Raw genomic sequence first — 21694 nt, 5'->3', positions numbered from 1 at the left:
GAATTCTTTGTTAACCGCAACAATGAGTAATAGCGACAATGTTTTGATGTCGTTAAATATCCAAGGATGCCAAACATTAAATAAATAAAAACCATAGCGGATTTTTCAAAACTGTACGAAACCGAAAATGAATATTAATAACAACGGTGTGAACGTGGTTAACGCCTGCTAATTAGTTTGCATAGTCAATTAATAATTGGATTAATCGACTGTTAATCATTATTGCCATATATGCCCGATTTATATTTTTAAAACCAAATTATGGGTGGGTAATAAAGACGATAAGAGTCATAAACACAAACGTTTGAAATTTTTAAAGTGTCAAATGAATTTCGGCATATGGGTCTATTTAAAGATATGATGAAATAAGCTACCAATCAGGGCCGTTGTATTGCAACATGCGTATATCACCTGCCACGGTTTGCACGCGTTGTGTACAGCTATTTAAGGTTACAAAATTCTACAGTTAATAAATGAATTTCTTTGTCCAGATAAAAAGCGCGCGAAAATTGGCGTGGGTGTTTTTATTTGTAAATAAAAATTTCGTAGCGGGTACAAAATTGAGATCATTTAATTTCCATTAAAAGTTTCGTTGTGAATTTCAACTAAAGGACTGGGGTATCTCGCGAATTATTTGGCATTGACATTTCCTCTTAATAAAATATAATGTAAACACGCTGTATCGTTACCGTTACGCTGTATCAGTTCCTTCATTATTGAAACAATTATTGTATTGTATACTGACTGCACACAAGTGTCGTAACATAAGGATGCAATACGTAAATTCGGACAGGACTTAAGTCGGACACAAGTAAATAAAATGATTTAATACTCTTGATTTCTTGAAACTCGGTGTGTGTTGTTAAAAAGGGCAATTGCATTGATTAACACCATATGAGCCAATCGTATTGATCATCTAAACGCTTTATTTACGTTACCGACTTAAAGTGCTGTCCGAATTTAAATACACATACATGTGCACATACATGTAATATTTACATGTAGTATATGATTTTCTTTGGTACATTTACATTTAAGTACACGGTGCCTGTACTGTAACATTAATTTACGATATTGACTGTGGACATCAGACTACTTGCTGTATTATGTATATGTATGTATACATATAATGTTTATGTAAATGAAGAAATAAAATAAAGATGAGAACCTGCCTCTTATCACTTTGTAGGAAAATTTTATGGGCTACCAAATATTTTTATTGGTAGCCCAGTGGGCTACCTGAAAAATAAGAAATTTGTCGGACACTGAAAAGCACAGATTTAAAGCATGTTTAATCAGTTCAAACTAATTATCAGTCACTTGTTTAGAATATTTAAGAAAATATTTAAGAATATATTTTTTTTAATAAATCACTGGCTTTACGTACTATACATGCATATACAGTGCTTTTTTTTAAATCGTGGCGTTATTACAAATATTGGGATATTAATATTGTTGTTGTTATGCTTACAAATACTTCAAAATTTAGAAAAGTGTTTTCAATATTATATTTAACTTAAATTTGAGATCTAACAAGAGATCTGTTTGTCAGAAATACAATGCCCCCTACTGCGCCGCTTTGAAATATTTTTTTTACCTTTGACCTTGAAGGATGACCTTGACCTTTCACCACTCAAAATGTGTAGCTCCATGAGATACATGCATGCCAATTATAAAGTTGCTATCTTCAATATTGCAAAAGTTATTGCAAAAGTTTAACCAAGGTAAAAGTTTGTGACAGACAGACAGACACATACAATGACAGACACATACAATGACAGACAGACAGGCCAAAAACAATATACCCCAGATCATTCGATCCGGGGGCATAATTTTTTTATTTTTTTTGGAAAGCTTTCATTGGGATTTTTAGGTCTCATTTGGGAAAATTATTAACTTTCTTCCATTGGGAATGGGGTCCCATACGGCCCCGAATTTGAACTAAAATACACATTGATATACATAAAGAGTTTTAGGACAGATATCATTTGCGCTCAATACATAGGAAATAAATCAATGATGGGTCACATGTTAACCTGTCTATTAAGAAATCAATAAAACCTAATTAAATAATTGCAAATAACTGTTCACAAGACAACTAAAAAGCAATCAAGCTGTTTCCAGTAAAGAGCCCAAGATCAAAGCCTACTTATGGACCTAATACAGCCTTCAATGCCCCAGCACTCCAGGGCTGGAGCCTGTCTGGGAATACAATGATTACCATATGGGTACATCCACTTAAAGATAAGAAACCCAACAGAAGTGCTATATGCCAGTGAACAAGGGAAGCCACACAGACCAAAGATATGAATCAGAGGCTTAATATGATAAATATCAACATTATTTCTTACTACTAATGCATGACATTTTTTAATTGAGATAAATAGGATCATTATGAAATTTTTCTAGCTGCATTAGATGCTGTTTATATATCATTCACAAACATATTTAGAAAAGCTGATAACAACGGACATTTTGTATTCAAAATAAATCAATATTAAAATTGGTGTTCCACTGCAAAACAAAATCAGCATTTTGTTATGATTTACAAATATTGCTCTTTTTCCTTAATGAACTCCAAATTTGTGAATGTCCAGAGCACAAATATGGGCTTTTCATTGGACACTTCCTGTGTGGGTAAAACTTTCTTCAAACAGAAGACTTTCTTAGCTATTGCTAAACAAGAGTTGTCAGAAGACAGCACGCTCCACTTTTCAAGTGATTGGCAGTATAACGTAAGCCATCATGGGGATATTGTTCATATTTAAGATGGTCAAGGTACATTGTAATATAGTCATATTCTAACTGGAAGAGGACCATAATTGAAACATTGATCGCTTAAAGAAGTGGTATATTACAGACGATTCAAAGTTCTGGTATATTTTCCACAATCTATTGAACATTTGTAAAGACATAAAACAAACTAAAAAGATTATATTTCAAGTTTCATAGCAATAGCTTGAGTGGGATGGTTGTACGGTCTTTCAAAAATAAAATAATAAAAATAAGTGTGACGGACAGACAGACAGACGGACAGTGTGATCACTATATGCCCTCCTTCGGGGGCATTAAAAAGGGAAAAAAAACAAACAAGAGATATGTTTGTCAGAAACACAATGCCCCTATTGCACCGCTTTGAAGCCATATATTTGACCTTTGACCTTGAAGGATGACATTGACCTTGACCTTTCACCAATCAAAATGTGCAGCTCCATGAGATACACATGCATGCCAAATATCAAGTTGCTATCTTCAATAATGCAAAAGTTATTGCAAAACTTTAACCAAGGTTAAAGTTTTGGGACACACACAATGAATGAATGACAGACAGACAGGCCAAAAACAATATACCCCCGATCTTACGTACCCGCGATCTTTCGATCCAGGGGCATAACAAATTTGGGGAGGGGGGGCGGGGATTCTGGGGTGGGAGTGGAGTCCATTGTGGTATGTCAGGTAAGTGTTGTTTTGTCAAAGTATGAATCAAACCTGATCCTAAATAAAGAAGTAATGGCAATTAAAGCAAAATTTATTTATTTGACCTTGAGATTCAAGGTCATTCAAAGGTCAAGGTCAAATTCAACTTGCCAGGTACAGTACCCTCATGATAGTAAGAAAGTATTTGAAGTTTGAAAGCAATAGCCTTGATACTTTAGAAGTAAAGTGCATCTAAACACAACATTTAACAAAATATTCAAAGTTACTAAGTCAAAAAAGGGCCATAATTACGTCAAAATGCCAACCAGAGTTATGCAACTTGTCCTGTACAGTCCCCTATGATAGTTTGCGAGTGTTCCAAGTCTGTAAGCAATGGCTATGATACTTAAGGAATAAAATGGACCAAAGCACAAAACTTAACCAAATTTTCCATTTTCTAAGTGTAAAAGGGGCCATAATTCTGTCAAAATGCCAGTCAGAGTTACATAACTTTGCCTGCACAGTCCCCTTATGATAGTTAGTAAGTGTTGCAAATATGAAAGCAATAGCTTTGATACTTGAGGAATAAAGTGGACCTAAATTATACAAAACTTAACCAAATTTCAATTTTTTAAGTATAAAAAGGGGCCTAACTCTCAAAATAATGATGACAGAGTTATGCACCTTGATCTACACAATTGTCTTGTTGCCATAAAGAAGTATTCCAAGTTTGAGTTAATTATCTTTGATAGTGTTAAAGTTATTTGACTTTATAAAAAACTTTAACCTATGGCGACAGTGATGCAGACGCCGGTGCGAGTAGTATAACTCTCATTTTTCTTTGAAAAGTCGAGCTTAAAAGTACTCCAGCAAAATAATGTTCTGTTAATATAGAGTACATTAAAGCGGGTATATACGATCTTGTCAAATATTTATTAATTAATATAAAATGTGTAAAAACTTATTATACATATATTTCACTATAAACTAAAATAAAAGTTAAGAAGAACATGTGTCGAAAAATGCTAAATAAGCCAGATATTAAATTCTGAAATCGAAAAAGGCTGTACAGCCGAATTCGCCAGCATGTATATCATGCATGTACGATGTGAATCTAAATTTAGTTTAACGGTTCATTTGAAATTCCTGCAGCGATATCGATTCATACGACACAGGAACACTTACTAAAAAGACGAATGCATCGATTATTGTAGGAAAATAATTACGAATTATCTTCGTCACAATCGGCTCGGGGCGCTAATTTGTATTTGCTGTATTTTATGAAATTCGTCTTAAATGTATCATTTTTCTTGCATATTGTGTGTTATTATAACATATTTGTATCAATATTTTACAATTCAGCACATTTAAAAATCGTATATACCCGCTTTAAATACTGTGAAACCATTTATTTTCATCAGCACGAAATTTCGTCCTTTTTAAAAAAATGACTATTTCGTCAGCACTTAAATTTGTCCATTTCTGGTTTTGAAAAAAAAGCGTCCGATTTGTTGATCACACATCGTCATATTTTAATTGCGTTTAATAGTATTGTCTTTAATCCGGATTCGCCGCGTGTTGGCTGTATAATCTGCAACACCCCTGAAAAAAACAATACACACAATGGGTAATAAAGTTGTTAACAATTAGCGCTAATCAACACTATTCTACCTAAACGAAGTCAACACATTCGATACAGCCTTATTGCATTCGCGTTTTACAGGAAATGTCAGTTGTCAGTACACTGTATAACGTACACCCCTTTGTGTCAAAACCGGATTTAACTTGAGTATGAATAGTCGACTGTTTCATGTTCTTTGTATCAATACCATCCGGGTATCTGTACTTTAAGTATACCTGTCTACAAACAAGGTGCGCGCTTCCGCATATGGGTATTCAGACGTTCAAAAAATTGACCTATGGTTTAGCGTTCACGCCGTCGAACGCATTAAGCAATATAACTCGTTTTTTTTCACTATTTCTTTACTTGCAAAAAATACTTGTGGCTTATAACTTACCTTGCAATCTTTTTTACTCGCATTTTGCGAGTGTGCGAGTGTTAATTTCGAGCCCTGTGTATATGCGTGGATTACGCTGGATTTAAATGCCTCATGCCTACGGTAATTCAGTCTGATTTGTTTCAAATATGGGACATGATTGTTCATTAGGATCTTGAATTCGTCCATCGGTCGAAGGACAAAAAAGACGAAAATTAATGTCTGACGAATAATAATGGTTTCACAGTATTTACTGTTGCAATAACCCAATACACTTAGGTTAGCAGGTCATTTACTTAAACAATATTTGTGTAAAAATCTATTTCTTTACATTACTGATTTGATACATAGAGTAGTGAACTTGCTGAAAGCATGCATGAATTCCACTGTTATGTGAAGCAACATAAAAACCAATACATATCATCAGTGTTGTAGTAAAAAGCATTTACTTTGAAAACATAGCTTTGTGATTCTTCATACATTTATGTGTAACAAAGAAGATATGATCAACACGTTCTCTCTTTTTATGAGTTTCAATATTCCTGAATATATTATAGAATAGAATAAAATCAACATGAAACCCCAGGAAAGCAAAAGCATCTTCACTCAATCACAATATTATGTGCTGTTCAAGTATTGGATTCAGTAGCAGACACACCACTGGCCTACATGAGGGAGACATAATTCTGGGGTCAAGACCATTACTTCAATCAGGCCACTAGCCAATCAGTCTCCTATGAACCCTGTCTAGACTCAACCAAGTGCACAGATATTGATCTTGTGGATCATCTAATACAACCCCATAATGGAAATACAAGTGCCTCATGCATGGATAACACAATTGCAACTTAATGGTACTCATTTCCATTTGTCTGGTGAACACTGGACAGTAATATACATAAATATTTCACTAAATACAAGGGAAACTACATGAGTCAACAGAAAGTACAAATGAAGTATTTGTCTACAAGTGACCATTACTTAAAGCAGCATAGACACATATGCATCTTAGAGTAATAACTAAGACAAATTTATGTTTTATGTATGCATAAAAAGCCTATTAGTATAAAACAAAGCAGTCCTAATAACATCTGTATGAATTGCAGTGATCCTTTTAGAAACTTGAGACTTAAACCATGGCTTTCTTGTGCTATATCTCCTGCATTTTACCAGATAAAAGGATTTTCATTAAACCTGTAAATCACATGAGCTGTGTCCTAAAAAAATATGTCTTATGCAATACATGTGTATTAGCCAGGGTAGCTCCAGATAAGCCTCGTCATAAGCTAATTAAGATTATTACATTAATTTAGTATTTTTTATTCAACAAATTGAGTTTTATAAATTACCGCAAGCATATCATACAATAGCTCTGCATATGATTATGCTTAACAAGCATACACAAAAATGTTTAGTCATGAAACTACACACAATGTATTAAAGAATATTAACATGGTTTAAGGTTTTACATGCCAATGCATATTGATGGGGAAATTAAATTATTTATTAACAAAACATAATTGTAAACCAGTCATGATCAATGTACCTATGAAGTTTCATGATCCTAGGCGTAAGGGTTCTTAAGTTATCATCCGGAAACCATGTGGTGGACAGACAGACCGACAGACCTACCGACATGAGCAAAACAATATACCCCCTCTTTTTCGAAGGGGGGCATAAAAACATTATAGTAATTTATACAGAACCACATAGTTTTCCCCATAAATTCTTTTGTTGTGTGTCACTTATATTAGGATATGTATAGTAGCTGCTAACATTTTAAAATTAATCACAATTTGATCAAAAACTTTAAATGTTTAATTAAGTTGACAACATAAAATTTCACATCAATATTATGTGACAGATACAGTACAGTCCACGCGTTTCCCCAAAAAACGCGCTACCTCCGCGGGGCATTTGTCTACTAGAGAGTGATTCCGGCGGGGAAAGCGAGGTGTACTCGCTAAAACGCTTGGCGTTCCGCCGAGTTAGCTAATACCCGCTGCGTTTATTACTTAAGCCTAGTCGTTAAATGCAGACAATTTCCGTTCTTATCAGGACACTGCCGCGCGACACCCCGGTAGCAGTGTGCTACTGTGCATGCCAAAAAATTAAAATGTTGTAATTAAAAATTGTTTAAATACTGTGGCTTATAAAAATAAAGATAATTGTATAAAAAATTAATATATGTTTTTATTCACAGGTACGTCTACAGTATGAATGAATATACGACACGTAAAGCGTTTTGACAAATTAATATTTAATTCATTAAACATATAACACAAGAATAAATGTTCTGTTAAATTTCCAAATGAGAGTAATAGTTTGTTATCCAAAACACACTTCCGATTTTTAATGTTAACACGACGTTTACAAATGCTTCTAATATACAGTCATCATGTATATTTCCCGACAAAAGCGAGCGAAAATTATGCTGCAATGTACAAGTTCAAGGTTTATGCGTGGAAAGCGTGCGTGTATTGATCTTTTTATACAAACTTTATAGCGCAGAGAACACTGAATTCTGTTGATTTCGGTTGAAAGTTTCTTTGGTATTTTTTAACCCCATATATATTGCTTATAATTTTATATTTCCTCCAAATTAGTTTCAATTCAAACACGCTGTATCTTTATCGTTACAGTATTTAAGTAGAGTAATTATTGAAACAGTTATTGTACTGTATACTTATTAAAGAGAACATCTGGACGGAACTGGATTAAGTGTTTGGCGTTATGAAAATACGCAAAGCTTGTCTACTGACCTATTGTGTAGACTGCTGTCTGTGGTGTTTTGACAAAAGGGATTAACATGTGTGAATGTCACTCTGCCGATTTGGTCCATAATTGACCACTCGCAAGCTGTCAATAAAACTCGCAAAATAATCAATAAGATTTCATTTATTGCGGCCACATGGTCTGCCAAACAAAGACTGTCGGAGTAATGGATAAAGCGTTTTATGAAAATGATAATTACCAGTAATACATTGTTTTGAATGTCATTATTTTATATACATATGTACTTGTAATAAATGTAATTTTATTTGAAAATCAGGAAGTCAAACAAAGTTAAATCGATCGTTATCTCGTTAAACACGGAGTTTCCTCCGCGTTGCCCAATGCTGAGGGCCGCCGCGTCGGCTTATCAATTTGCCGATTGTTTACCTCGGCAGCACCATTCTTGCAAACTCCGCGTATCGCAGGACGTTCTTAATCTCCCTCGGTGGGCATGTCCGCGGAGAAGCAAGGGAAATTGGGGAAAACGCGTGGACTGTACTGTATCAATGTCTTAATGAGGGTTCAAGAGCATGCAAAGAAGCCCAGAAAATGGGGTCACAAATTAGCATCAGGAACACAGAACCATTTGTATGATGATTATTTTTCATCTGGATTTTAAGCAATCGTAATAAAATAAAAGTGAATGATTATTATAAGTGAAAGCTCAAACAAATTTCAGAGGTCTTACACCAGGCATCAGTCTTTGTGTTCATGTAAGTAAATTGCAAGAGAAAATTGGAATACACTAGATAAGCCTTAGATATACTGATTGCACTATCATGACAATGAAAAACTTAATTTACTTACGAAAGAAGTCTCTCTTGCATAGATTCTTGGCACACAGAACTGAAATAAAAAAGAGGTGTTGGTAAAACATGTATTCTCTCCCCGACACGCTGCTTTGTCACCGCTATGTCCATGGCCTTGCATCTAAAAATCATTAAGGGTCTTCCTTCTTCAAGACTAAGGCATAATTATTTTCTAGACATTGTGCTGAAACCAATGTCATGATGCAAGTACCTGTGACCTTGACCTTTGAACAGGTGACCTCAATATATCAGACATTTTACTCTCCACTCAAGTAACCATCTTGAGAACATAACCAAAACAACGGCCTTAAAATATTGAAAGGATTCCATCATACTAAACTGTTTATTTTAATGTTTTAATTATGCAAAAGATGGCTTTTAAGGGTAATACCTTTTTATTTGTGTCGCGTTCTGAGAAAACTGGGCATAATGCATGTGCGAAAAGTGTCTTCCCATATTAGCCTGTGCAGTCCGCACAGGCTAATCAGGGACGACACTTTCCGCTTAAATTGGATTTTTGCTAAGAAGAGACTTCATTTAAACGAAAAATGTCATAAAAGCGGAAAGTGTCGTCCCTGATAAGCCTGTGCGGACTGCACAGGCTAATCTGGGACGACACTTTACGCACATGCATTATGCCGAGTTTTCTCAGAACACGACACATTTTAATATCATGTTTGTACAAAAGTTTCTTAAGAATAGCTTGATAAAAACCTAGACATTTAATTGAAAGCCAGAAAATTTCAGTCCAAACAAGATGTGTTTGTGAAACACTATGTCCCCCCATAAATTTAACATTTGACCTTGAAGGATGACCTTGACATTGACCTTTCAGCACTCAAAATGTGCAGCTCCATGAGATACACATGTATGCCAAATATCAAGTTGCTATCTTCAATATTGCAAAAGTTATGGCCAATGTTAAAGTTTGACGCAAACAAACCAACAAAACAACCAAGCAACAGACAGGACAAAACAAAGCAACAGACAGGGCAAATACAATATAAAATTCACAATCCGCAGCAATCAGGGATCATATTTTCCCGCAACATCAATCGGTCCGGATATAAATGGGGAAAAGTATCCGAAAATGTACATCCAAAATCATGATAAATTACGTTAAAATATATAGATCTACCATTGATTTTGCCATTCATGAAGGTGGTATAATACATGTACAAGTAAAATTCCCTTAGGCATTTTTTTAAACGAGTTTTCTCAACTGGTTTTATCATTTGGTATTTCATTGTTGTTTCGTGGGCTGTTTTATCCGAACCCCTGTTTTATCAGACTGTTTTCATCGTTGTCAATATTATTAATCTGTGTAAGTCTATACCGATGTTTTAAATTGTTGTCGACTCGATAATAGCTTACAAACATGCACTGAACCAAATAAATGTCTGTGAGTAGGTTGGCTACTGACAACAACAAACCAAATAATTAAAAAATAATTTGTTGTCAAATAACCCACGGACGATAGTTTAGATGCGTAGGGATTTAATCACGAGAGCGAAGCATTTGAAATCACCCATCTAATTTTCCGGTCGTGAGTTATTCAACAACAAAGTATAAAGTACACAAATTATTTTGATTCTAACACAGATATACTAAAGATTTATTCAATGTATATTATTTTTCTTGTGTACTATTTTATGTGCAGTTCCGCCCATAAAAATAACTTTCGGCTGTTCTGTCGATCAGATCCGCGACTTTCATTCATAAATATATTACCGGATTATTACGCTGGTGGAAAATGTATCGGCATGTTTTGTTTAGTTACAGCGCGTGCATTCAGACACGTCTTTTCGAATGCGTCTTTAATCCGCTGTTCACAAGTTTTTGATTCTTGGTCTGACGTGCAATAAACCGGTCCTGACCGGTTTAGAGACTGCAGCGAATGGTTCATCACACCTAATCGAGATAAGAATGTCATTAGGGTGTGTTAGCATGTACATGTGTAATCGATTTCATGACATGGGAATTTTAATAGCAAACAGAATCGGACCGACTGTTTGGGATTTTCAATCGGTCTTTCACGACCCCAATCGGTCTAGGACCGACAAAACCGAAAAAAATATGATCCCTGGCAGCAATGTTTGAAAACAATGGCCATATGATTGCATTACTTGAAACATATGCTACAAGATATGTTGTGAAGGAGCAACATATTTTGATTACAACAAATGGCAGCACTTTATCTGCTCATATAACACAATCAACGCTTTTCTCACCATTTTTGGAAAATGAGCTATACCATCAAAATTTGGAATTTAAGCTTTATTTAACTTAAAACCGGAAGAGTAAAATTTGTGTGATAAATAAATTTGAAATATTGATGATAATGGTCAAATATGACAGAAAATCCCAAAACATAAAGATATCAGTAAAATGGATACTACACATACAAAATTCACACCAGTAAGTGGGAATTTTTACATTGGCTTTGGGAAAAAATTGCCTGCATAATATTAACAAAATAATGACTATAAAATCAGCACTGTCTCACACAAACCAAAAAAGCTCTCACAATGTATGTTGGTTCCATCCACTCAAAAACCTGCCTATGTTCGTCATTGATGACACGTTTAGCAGGGGTGAATATACAGGACTTTTCCTGGCGTACCTATGGATCCGTTAAACGATTCCCATCCCAAACTGATATTGTAAAAAAAAAAAATCCCCATTAATTTTTTTTTTTTTAGAAATAAGTCTTAACTATTGAATGTCAATTTTATTTAAATTAAATGTAACAAAGTATATAGCTATAATAAATATGATTTTGTTCTTCTCATTGAACTTTTATAAAGAATTCAATTAGTTTTTCCCAATCACGTGAAAAAATTCTCAATCACGAAATTGCATTTTTCTCAAAATGGCAAGGAAAAGTCCTGGTCTTTATTACATTCCCGTGTAATGGCTGCCGGGATTGTATGACAAACGGCACCCAGACAATTGACTCCTTGCAATTTTTTGCATTCCCGTTCCATCAGCAACAGACTCTTTAAACCAGCAATTAATATCCTGTTTTTTCATGAAATCCTTATCGGTCATTATTGCACTTTAGCTAATTGAACACACTCCAATAGATGTGATTTTAGTAGTCAAAGCTGTTTGTTTTCTAGTTTCTCCCAGAGATTGTTTAGGCGAGACTGGTGCCCAATGGAGCCCTTCTTACGCACCTTGTTACCAAGTGTCCAGATCAGTCAAACATATCCTGATTCCAACACTTTTGAGGAGTATACATGTAGTTGATGTAACACAACCTTCACACACTTATGTGGTGTGATTTCAAACTGTTTTATTTCAAAATGATTCCTTTTTCTTTCTTCTATTGACACATTTCATTTGCATTTTCAGGGATCTCAATAGACGCAGAAACCTGCGTTTTGACACAAGCAAATTAAAAATGACTCGTTTTTTAAGCAACCCTTTTTCTGCCGTGCGTCACTGTGACGCATCGAAAATTTCACCCGTGCGTCAGTCAGTTAACATCTCGAGTTCCATGGTAATAAATCCCGATGTGCTCCTAATTGAAATTAATGTTTCGGTATTTGAAACTCGGCCTATAATCGAGGGAATACCCCGGGCGTTATTTATGTTATCTCATCTCTTCCAATACACATGTCACCGTCTAAATAGTGCGTGCGCACTAACTGGGTAGCAGTGATTACGTGATAATTGATTGATCATCCAATAATTGCAGGTTTTATTGCAGACTTGCCAGACGGCACAGTTAAAGGAAGTCAGCAAAAATAATTAAAGAAAAAACTAAATTGATTAAAGGTCTATTAATTACGTAGATCCACTAATAAGTCAAGCGAGTTTTGTCAGTTTGTTAATCCACCGATAATTACGAGTAACACCCATCTTATATAAACTGGAATCACAGTTCATTTTTTCTACTAACAAGTCATAATACTACACATAAACATTAAGAATACACATTTCCTCGATTAGATATAAATTATCCGAGTAGAATTTAATTGCTACGTCATGACCTTCGACATTGTAAATGGCGGCCATATTGTAAATTAACATTCAACCCGCGTTCAATTCAAAAATGGCGATTCAAATTACAAGAAATGGTGATTCAATAATGGAGAAAACATTAACTGGATTTAACAAACATTTGATAACGTTTGTTAAACCAGATAACAAGGAAAATTTGGATTATTAAAGTTAAACTACTACTGGCACGTCACTACTGGTAAGGCATTCTTAAGTGTATATATTTCGGACATGTATAGTATTCGGATAACCAGTAATAGATATACTAGATGTTCCATGCATTTAGATTGTGTTTTTGTACAAAAGCTATCATAGGGATGATGATAATATAATGAGAATAAATATGTATGAAAAGCTGCTACCGGTACATATCTTAAATTACTTAAATGTGTTAAAAGACTTAAATGTGTTACGATGAAGTAGATTTTAATGAGCATTTATTGTTTTTACAAATAAACATAGTATAGTGATAGAAATAATAAAAGGTGTAAAATGAACATGTTTTGTTTTTGAAAAACTTAAAGTCGATTTTGTTCGCACAAATTATTGATATTTTGTCCTTATCTTTGTGTACCAATTCATTTAAATATGTTGTGTTTTGTATCATGGTATTTTTATTTAATAAAGCAGTATAACTTTTTAAGATATTGTGTTACTCTAAGAGCATATTTTTATCTAAAAAATTGAATAATACAGACAAAAACACAATTAACGCGCTTCAAAACTGACCCCTGCATTTTTCAATTTGACTCCTCAAAATTTCAGTCCACGGGTCATTGACTCCTGGTTTTTAAAATCTATTGAAATCCCTGCATTTTGTTGTTTTGGGGAAAAATCATGTGTAAAAGCATACTTTTATCATCATATATACTAGGTTGGCGCTAAGGAAAAAAATTAGTAGCCAAATTTCAGCACTACGATAACGACCCACATTATAAACTTATTTGCTCAATGAACGACATAATCATTATCATGAATCTATAGGTATCAACAATGACTGTATTAAATTATCAATGAAGTCACATTTAAATAAATTATTTGTTACCTGAAATCAAATAATTTTATGTTTTTTTATTTTTCATTTATATTTATTTTCATGCATTGGCATAAACAGTATACAATGTTAGAACTTTCAGATATGCCCCGGTCTTTGATTGGGTGGGTCTTGCGTAACTCTTATTCGCCACCCCCCTTCTCCCAATAATTTTTGCCGTAGTCTGGTGCTTCTTAATTCTTGAAAAATACATTTACTGCAATGTATTCTTGAATTGACATAATTTTCCATAGTTGCAATATATAATTTATTGAAACGTACCGGTAAATTTGTAAGTCTTAAATACTGTATGTACTGAGTGGCTAGGCTATATTTAGTTACACATCGTCTGTTTAAAAAAAAATGCTTTGCATGCGTAGAACTTGGCATTGCAGACGGCAGCAATAATTTTGCGCTCATTCTTATAACACGGGTTTTACATGGCATACCGGTATTAATGCATGGTGAATAGTTATTATCACGTGGCTGTAGAAAAACAGTGTAAATCAGTTCTACAAATAGACATGATAAAATATACATGCACTGGATTTAATTTGTTACCGCATCAAATTATTAACGGGTTTTGTTTTTCGCAACTTACTCGCCTAAGTAATTTTACACTGCTCACCAATTGCAATTAACTTCTCATAATTAATGATTGTTTACAGTACGGTAAATAGGTGTGATGATGATGCCCGAAACCGCCTTTAATGTACTGCTTTATTTACCAAATTTTCAATTTTCTGAGTATAAAGGGCCCATAATTCCGTCCAAATGCCAGTCAGAGTTACATAACTTTGCCTGCATGGTCCCCTTATGATAGTTAATAAGTGTTGCAAGTATGCAAGTATGAAAGCAATAGCAAAAGTTGGTGTTAACACGTTTTGAATACGAAACACTTCCGAATGTAAATGTTACCGCAACGTTGAAATATTTTTGCAGTGTAAATTCTATTTCGTGTTGACTCTTTGTGTTGAGTCTTTTTCTCAATAAAAAAGGCGCGAAAATTATGCAGCATAGAAAGAAAGCGTGGGTGTATTGAGCGTTGTAACAAGCACACAACTAGACAGGGATTGATGCATGTTTGGAGGGAATATTTCATCAAGTCTATAAATAGTCACTTATGCCGAAATTTATTTGATACAAGAGAAAAAATGGCAAGGTTTGTGTTAAAGAAATTAATGAGAGTTTTTATCGTTTATATTTACCAGAAAGTGCTTTAAAAATGTTATAAACGGGATTATCGGGAAATGAATATAAACTTGAAAAGTAGCAAGCATGCAGTAATAGAGTCGGGTTAAAACGGATGTATTGGGGAATGTTCGAGTCGGGATTTTACTACCTCTGCGGGAAAGACTTAACACTTAGGAAGGGGGTTTATTCCGCCTCTCTGAAAACACGAAGGGGGTTTATTCCGCCTGTCTGAAAACTCGAAGGGGGTTTGTTCCGCCTATGCAAAACTAGCGAGGGGGTTTCTTCCGCGTATGCAAAATTTGAAAGGGGGTTTCTTCCGCTATGCCGTTTTTAGGGAAGGGGGTTTCTTCCGAAGGGGGTTTATTCCGGTAATCTATAAAAAGTGCCAAATTACAGAGCAACCTTTTGGCCATATTTAAAATTAATTTTGGTCTTTGGGCATGGCACCACAATTGATTATGAAAAATATGTTATCAAGGATGACAGGTGCTATTTATATATTTGAAACTTAAATCTAAGGTTTGCTTTAGTCAACCTGAAAAAGGAAACCCAGTTAGTTATTATCAATAATTGACAAAAGATTTCAATCAATGGCATACCTGTCAAACGTATCTTCATTGTAGATGATCCATTTCTTCTTGATCCGTTACTAGCCATTCCCTTACATCTTTAAGCACAAAGCCACTAAATAAACAACTCAAAATACCATGTTATTTCAGAGTAAAAGATTTTACATCAAAAAAAGGACAGTATGCAAATGAGTTCAGTCAACTTCCGGTTAAGTTCAATTTGCAGGTTTCCAGCTTCGGTGATTGTTCAACAAGAAACAGGAAACAAATATGTGTACTATGCGGAACAAAGGTGTGAGATTTGCGATATCAAACGGGTGACCAAAAGCAAAGACCTAGAATAAATCTTTACCAAAAGTAATTGTATAGTTGTGTTATGTGGTATTATTTCAGTTTTACATTCATATTTTAATAACTTCATCATATCCTTTTGATAGCATTATCTAATATGACATTAAATCCAGGACTATTTATATAAAAACATGACAGCTTGAGAATGGAATTTAACTTTCATTTGTGTTTAAAATATCACAATCACTTATTTATTAAGGACTAGTTACAATACATTACATTTTTGGATAATAATATATATAAAATTATATATTTATTCATTTTAACAACTCTTAAACTTGTTGGGTTGGTCCCAATTAATCCGAGCGTTAAACATTTCAAAGCAAGCGTCTACATAATTTCAAGCAATGGCGAAACGTTTTTGCTGAAATTTTTGCATGAAGATTTTGGTTGAGTGTCCAGGTATGAAGGTTTTTAATGTGAAACATAAATTTGTAGATCCTTTAAGCAGAAGTGATCATATGGATATCAAAATATTATAAAGTTGACGTTTCATGTGAAATAATCATGAGTATGTACTCTACATCAACAGACGCTTTTTAACATGAAAGAAACAAGGTCACAAAGCACTTACAATATGTTTGTCTTTTCAACATCAAAAATAAAACTACCGTAAAACGTTGTGTATTACGCGCATTTATGTATAACGCGCAAAAAAACGGGAAAAAAAGTTTTTGAAGCAAAAAAATCGGGGGAAAAATTCCGTACCGCAGGCTAACTGAAAATCGCTATATTTACATTGCCGATCTTACGTATTCTTTTATTGCTTCAATTATTAATTATTTTAAAGACGAATACGATACAACTAGCTTGTGTGTTTTTTTAAAGCATATGCGTAAACATAAATGTTTGGATTTAAATGAATTATGCATGAAATGCACACTTTCCACAAGGATACCATCAAGGTTTTCATCATATGTCTCCGAAGTAACTGTCCACGATTTTATCATGGAGGAGTACACATAACGGATGGATTAGTTATAACTAAGAAACTGACATTATCGATTGGTATTGTCACGTGGTTATTCGTGCATGACAACCGGGCGTTTTATTTACATTGCCGATATCATGCGTTCTTTTCGAGTGTCTATAATTGACAGGAGATTTTAACGACTCAAACTTCTCAACACCAATACGACATTACCGGGGATTAACAAACAATGAAGGTGTGAAGCCGTTTGCCGGTTCGCATGTTTTGATAATAGCCCAGCTACACAAAACTTGACAGGTGACGCAAATTGCTCGATAATCACATCCTCAATTTTGACAAGACGTATGAAAATGTGTAAACAAACACAACATCAATTTTATTAACACATTTGAAAAGCAAGAAAAATAATCATAAATATATCGGGGAAAGACCTTGCCGACATACTATTGTAAATCGACAAGTGCCCCCAAATAAATTGTGTTACCCTAGTACAGTAGGGTATAATATTGTGGGAAAACAATAACATTTAAATAAAAATGGCTTCCTTGTTTTTCATTCTCTTCTTCAAATTTATTTGATTTCAATTTTTGTACGTACCTGAAAAAGATAGAAAATATTTATGTTAACTTTATAATGTTTGTCCATCTTATTCAGATCGTAAATATAACACTATTATTAACATAGTTACAGTTAAAACACCAGGGGACAGAATGATGCGAATTACCGCAACTGGGTAACTGACAGGGAAAAAATGTCTTTGCATGGCTGTAGTTGTGCATAATGCGCATCACGTTTTTAAAATGAAATTTTGGGGTAAAAAAGTGCGCCTTATACACAACTTTTTACGGTAGGTCAGTATTGATTTATTATAGAGAAATTAATGTTTGCCTGATATTCAAAAAACTTATTTGTATGATTTCAAAATTTATTTGAATACAGTCTAACCAATATGTGCTTCGTTGTAGACTGCTTCTCTACCAACATCATCAGCATGGATGCCGCCGTCTTAAAATGTTTCAGCCCTTTTAATTCCATGAACATTCTGATAGCGGTGGGCCCACAGTGATGATCAGTCACTGCGTGTTGGTTGATTGCCTCCAGCTCTTCTCCTCTCGCCTTAGCCACAGCCAGCTTGATGCCCGTTCAGCTGCTTGGCTAAGCCTCTGGATAGCCACTTGTCTCTCCCTGCCAGTAGTTCCTACTGCTGTCATCAGCCTGTGCACGGACTGCGAATAGAACCCTCTAACACCAACTTCCACGGGAAATAGCCAAGTACGCCAACCTTGTTGCTTGCACAGATCCATGAGTTCTGTGTACTTTGCCTTCTTCTGCTTGTAGGCCTCTTCACATTTTGCCTCCCATGGTACTGTCAGCTCTATGGTGACAAGCTTCTTTCCTGTCTCTGACCACAGTACAATATCTGGGCGTAGGGTCGTCTGAACCACGTTTGGGAAAACAAGCCTTCTACCAAGGTCAACTTATATCTTCCAGTCTCTCGTGCCATCAAGAACTGATGCTTTTGTTGGTTTCTGTGTCTTCATGGTCTCACCCGATTTGACGAAAGCGATGTGCCCATGGCGGGGTTAATTACCACGTTCCTTTTTTCGTTCCTTCTCTAGCCAGTCAGCCAACTCTCTGAGGACCAAGTCATGCCTCCATCTATATCTTCCCTGTGTCAGTGCTGTAGTACACGATGACAGAACATGCTCTAGGGTGCCTTCTCTGTCACACAGGCTGCATTTTTGATCTTCTGCGAGTCCCCAAAGGCACAAATTCGCTGGGGATGGAAGTAGTTCATAGACAGACCTGAGAAGAAAGGAAAAGCGAAAAGGCTCACACTTCCAGATATCTCCCCAGGTCACTTTCCTGTCTGCGGTTTCCCATTTCTACAGCCCTTGCTTGTCTGGCATTTTCTTCCGCTCTCCTGACTTCAGACTGGATCATCGCACGCCTCTCTTTCTGGTCTGATCGGCTCCACAGTACCACCTTTCTTGCACCAATTCCTTCACGTCCAACAGCAGTCACTCCGACAATGTCTTTGTGTTTGAGCGCGTTCTCTGCCTGGCTCACAGACTCTGTTGCTGACCATTTCCTGCTCGTTCGAATTGAATCGAATTGAATCTGAATTTTATTATAGAAATAAATGATTTCTTTTAATTATTTTACAAGCCAAAACAAGGTTACAAATTTAATGAAATGAATAGAAAGTTTTTCTTTAGTATGACACAAACACAGAAATAGATTGACAAGTAGATAAGACATAATAAAATGATGTTGCCAACACAATTTTAAAAGGCCAACAGTGAAATGCAAGATTGTTGGACTTTTAAGTGATTTTTAGTTGGTCGCGTTAGCGGCCAGCTAAATTTACAGAGCATATTTTGCAAATCAGTATGTGCTTAGAAGCCTTAAGTACGGTAAGAACCACAACTCACTCTGTAAGGGACGATTACCGCTGCCTGTCTGCAGCAGACGATAAATGATTCTGCTCTAGCAGTGAGTGTACAGGCTTTTTCCGCCCTATGCCACGGGTCCGAAATTCGGTCCCATTCCCAATGCAAATCTGGTTGTTTTTTTTCCCAATTGAAAAAAAAAAAATCCCAATACCCCCCCCAAAAAAAAATTTTTTTTTTTTTTTTTTTTTACCTTAAAATATATATTAGTTAACCTGATCCGGTGTAGAAAATAGAAAGTGTTGCATAATTAAATTATCTGTTGCCTTGAATTTGTTTTAAAAACTGTAAAATATGTTATTGATTATTTAAGACTTTCCTTATTTTCCTCAAAATCCGGCGCTTCACACGATTTTTTTCACCTCAAAAAAGGACAGGCCTTTTCCCCAAATTCAGATTAAAAAACCTGCACTTATCTCACATAATCATAATACTTTGTTAAATTTTAATAATAAGTTATCAAAACAGTCGTTATTTACCAGTTAACGGCTTCTTTGAAATATAAGAAACACCATTTACATGCGATACTTTTTCCCAATTGAGCCAATTTTGCGAATAATTTTTTCCCAAAATGGAGGTTTTCTCGACGCGAAATTCCCAAAATTCCAGTGTGGCGTATTCCCAAAATGGAGCAGAAAAAGCCTGGTGTATATACCCTCTGGCAGTGAGTTTATATACCAGCTTGTAAGTCGACATTGGCCAGTCTAGTGTTTATCATTGAAATCTGTACATATTGGCTTCTTTCAGGGAAAACGGGGCTTAATGCACGTCAAATAAGATTAGCCTGTGCAATGCGCACAAGCTAATCAAGGACGACAGCAGCGAACAACTGCAGTGCCTTCAGCGCTTTGATTATATCCTCTAGCATTCTAGTGACACAGCCTGGTGTTCTGTTAGTGTTGTCATCATACATGCCAGATTTTTTTAGGTCCAAAGCGGGACATTCCATAAACAATTGTCGGGACATTTGACCAAAAAGCAGGACACCTTAAACGATCTATCATTCCACCTTTACTGTAGTCAGTATAGTACTAACAAAAACTCTTGATACTTTTATTCAAGACATAAAACATCTGATATGAAGCATGAAATCTAAAACATAACAATAACAGTTTTATTTAATAAGACAATAGCAAACAACGAAGATAATATTCATCTTTTTAGAGTACAAAATCTGGAACATTACGACAACAATACTCATTATATTACTTTCAATGGCAAACATTAACGCAAGGGAGGCTATCCAGTACACTGAAAGTACGGGTTACAGTAAACTTACTTGTCAATTGTCGCGGCTTAATTGGAGTAGGGTCAAACTGTCATGCATAGCACCTTGTTGTTTTTAGCTTAATTGGAGTAGGGTCAAACTGTCATGCATAGCACCTCGTTGTTTTTATTACAATTACACCCAATTACACTAGACAGGATGGGTATCACTTATTGGACTGTTTGTTGCGATTTTGGTATATTGCACATTCAGATTATCCCGCTATTTTGGAACTAAACATTGAATGTAAAAGACTCATTAATGACGTAGAATTAATTTTACAAGACAATTGTTTTGTAAACCGTTTCAAACAAAGACAAAAACAAACACATTTTCAACATTTATTTCATTATAATACAACTATCGATAGCAATAAGCGACCACTATCTTGAAGACCACCATGGTGTAAATGCCAGATATTATCAATAATTAGCCGATAAATCACTGATAAGGTGTCATAAACAACACTGATACACACGAGAAGTAGAATCAGTTTGTTAATTGGGGGCAATAAAGGGATTAGCGGTGGTAAGTGTTAGCGAAACAGAGCTTGAATAGCGAATTTTATTGGGAACCAATAGACCTTACATCGTTTTTTACCAATGTCGGGACAAATCGTCTCATATCGGGACGCCGGGACAAAGGGCCCAAAAGCGGGACTGTCCCGCCGAGATCGGGACGTCTGGCATGTATGGTTGTCATCGGTGATAAATCTTTCTGTCTGCTTTTAGATTTGTTCCTGTTAATCTGTCTTCTTTTAGATATGGGTCTCAGACAATGGAGCTTTAATCAAGTATAGTCCTTAAGGCAAGATAAATTGTTATAGGGCAGGTTCAGGGCAGTGTTTTAAGTTACATCTAAAGAAGCCAAGAGTGGAATTTGATTTTTCC

At 35.2% G+C, this 21694-nt stretch overlaps 1 protein-coding gene across 2 annotated transcripts in view; it reads right to left on the bottom strand.

The window, feature by feature from the left end:
• LOC127837934 (E3 ubiquitin-protein ligase SMURF2-like) overlaps window positions 1-16021 on the bottom strand; it is a 71503-nt gene extending 55482 nt beyond the window's left edge. For both annotated transcript variants that reach the window (XM_052365391.1, XM_052365392.1), the window contains exons 1-2: window positions 15833-16021; window positions 8997-9035 (exon numbers count right to left, since the gene is read on the bottom strand). In XM_052365391.1, coding sequence (XP_052221351.1) covers window positions 8997-9035; window positions 15833-15890 — 97 coding nt within the window. In that variant the 5' untranslated portion in view covers window positions 15891-16021. The remainder of the gene's footprint in view (window positions 1-8996; window positions 9036-15832) is intronic.
• Between the last annotated feature and the right edge of the window lie 5673 nt (window positions 16022-21694).

Source organism: Dreissena polymorpha, chromosome 7, assembly GCF_020536995.1.
Source record: "Dreissena polymorpha isolate Duluth1 chromosome 7, UMN_Dpol_1.0, whole genome shotgun sequence".
Taxonomy (NCBI): Eukaryota; Metazoa; Mollusca; class Bivalvia; order Myida; family Dreissenidae; genus Dreissena; species Dreissena polymorpha.
Note: the sequence above shows the minus strand (reverse complement) of the source record. Positions and strands in the feature narration are given on the sequence as shown.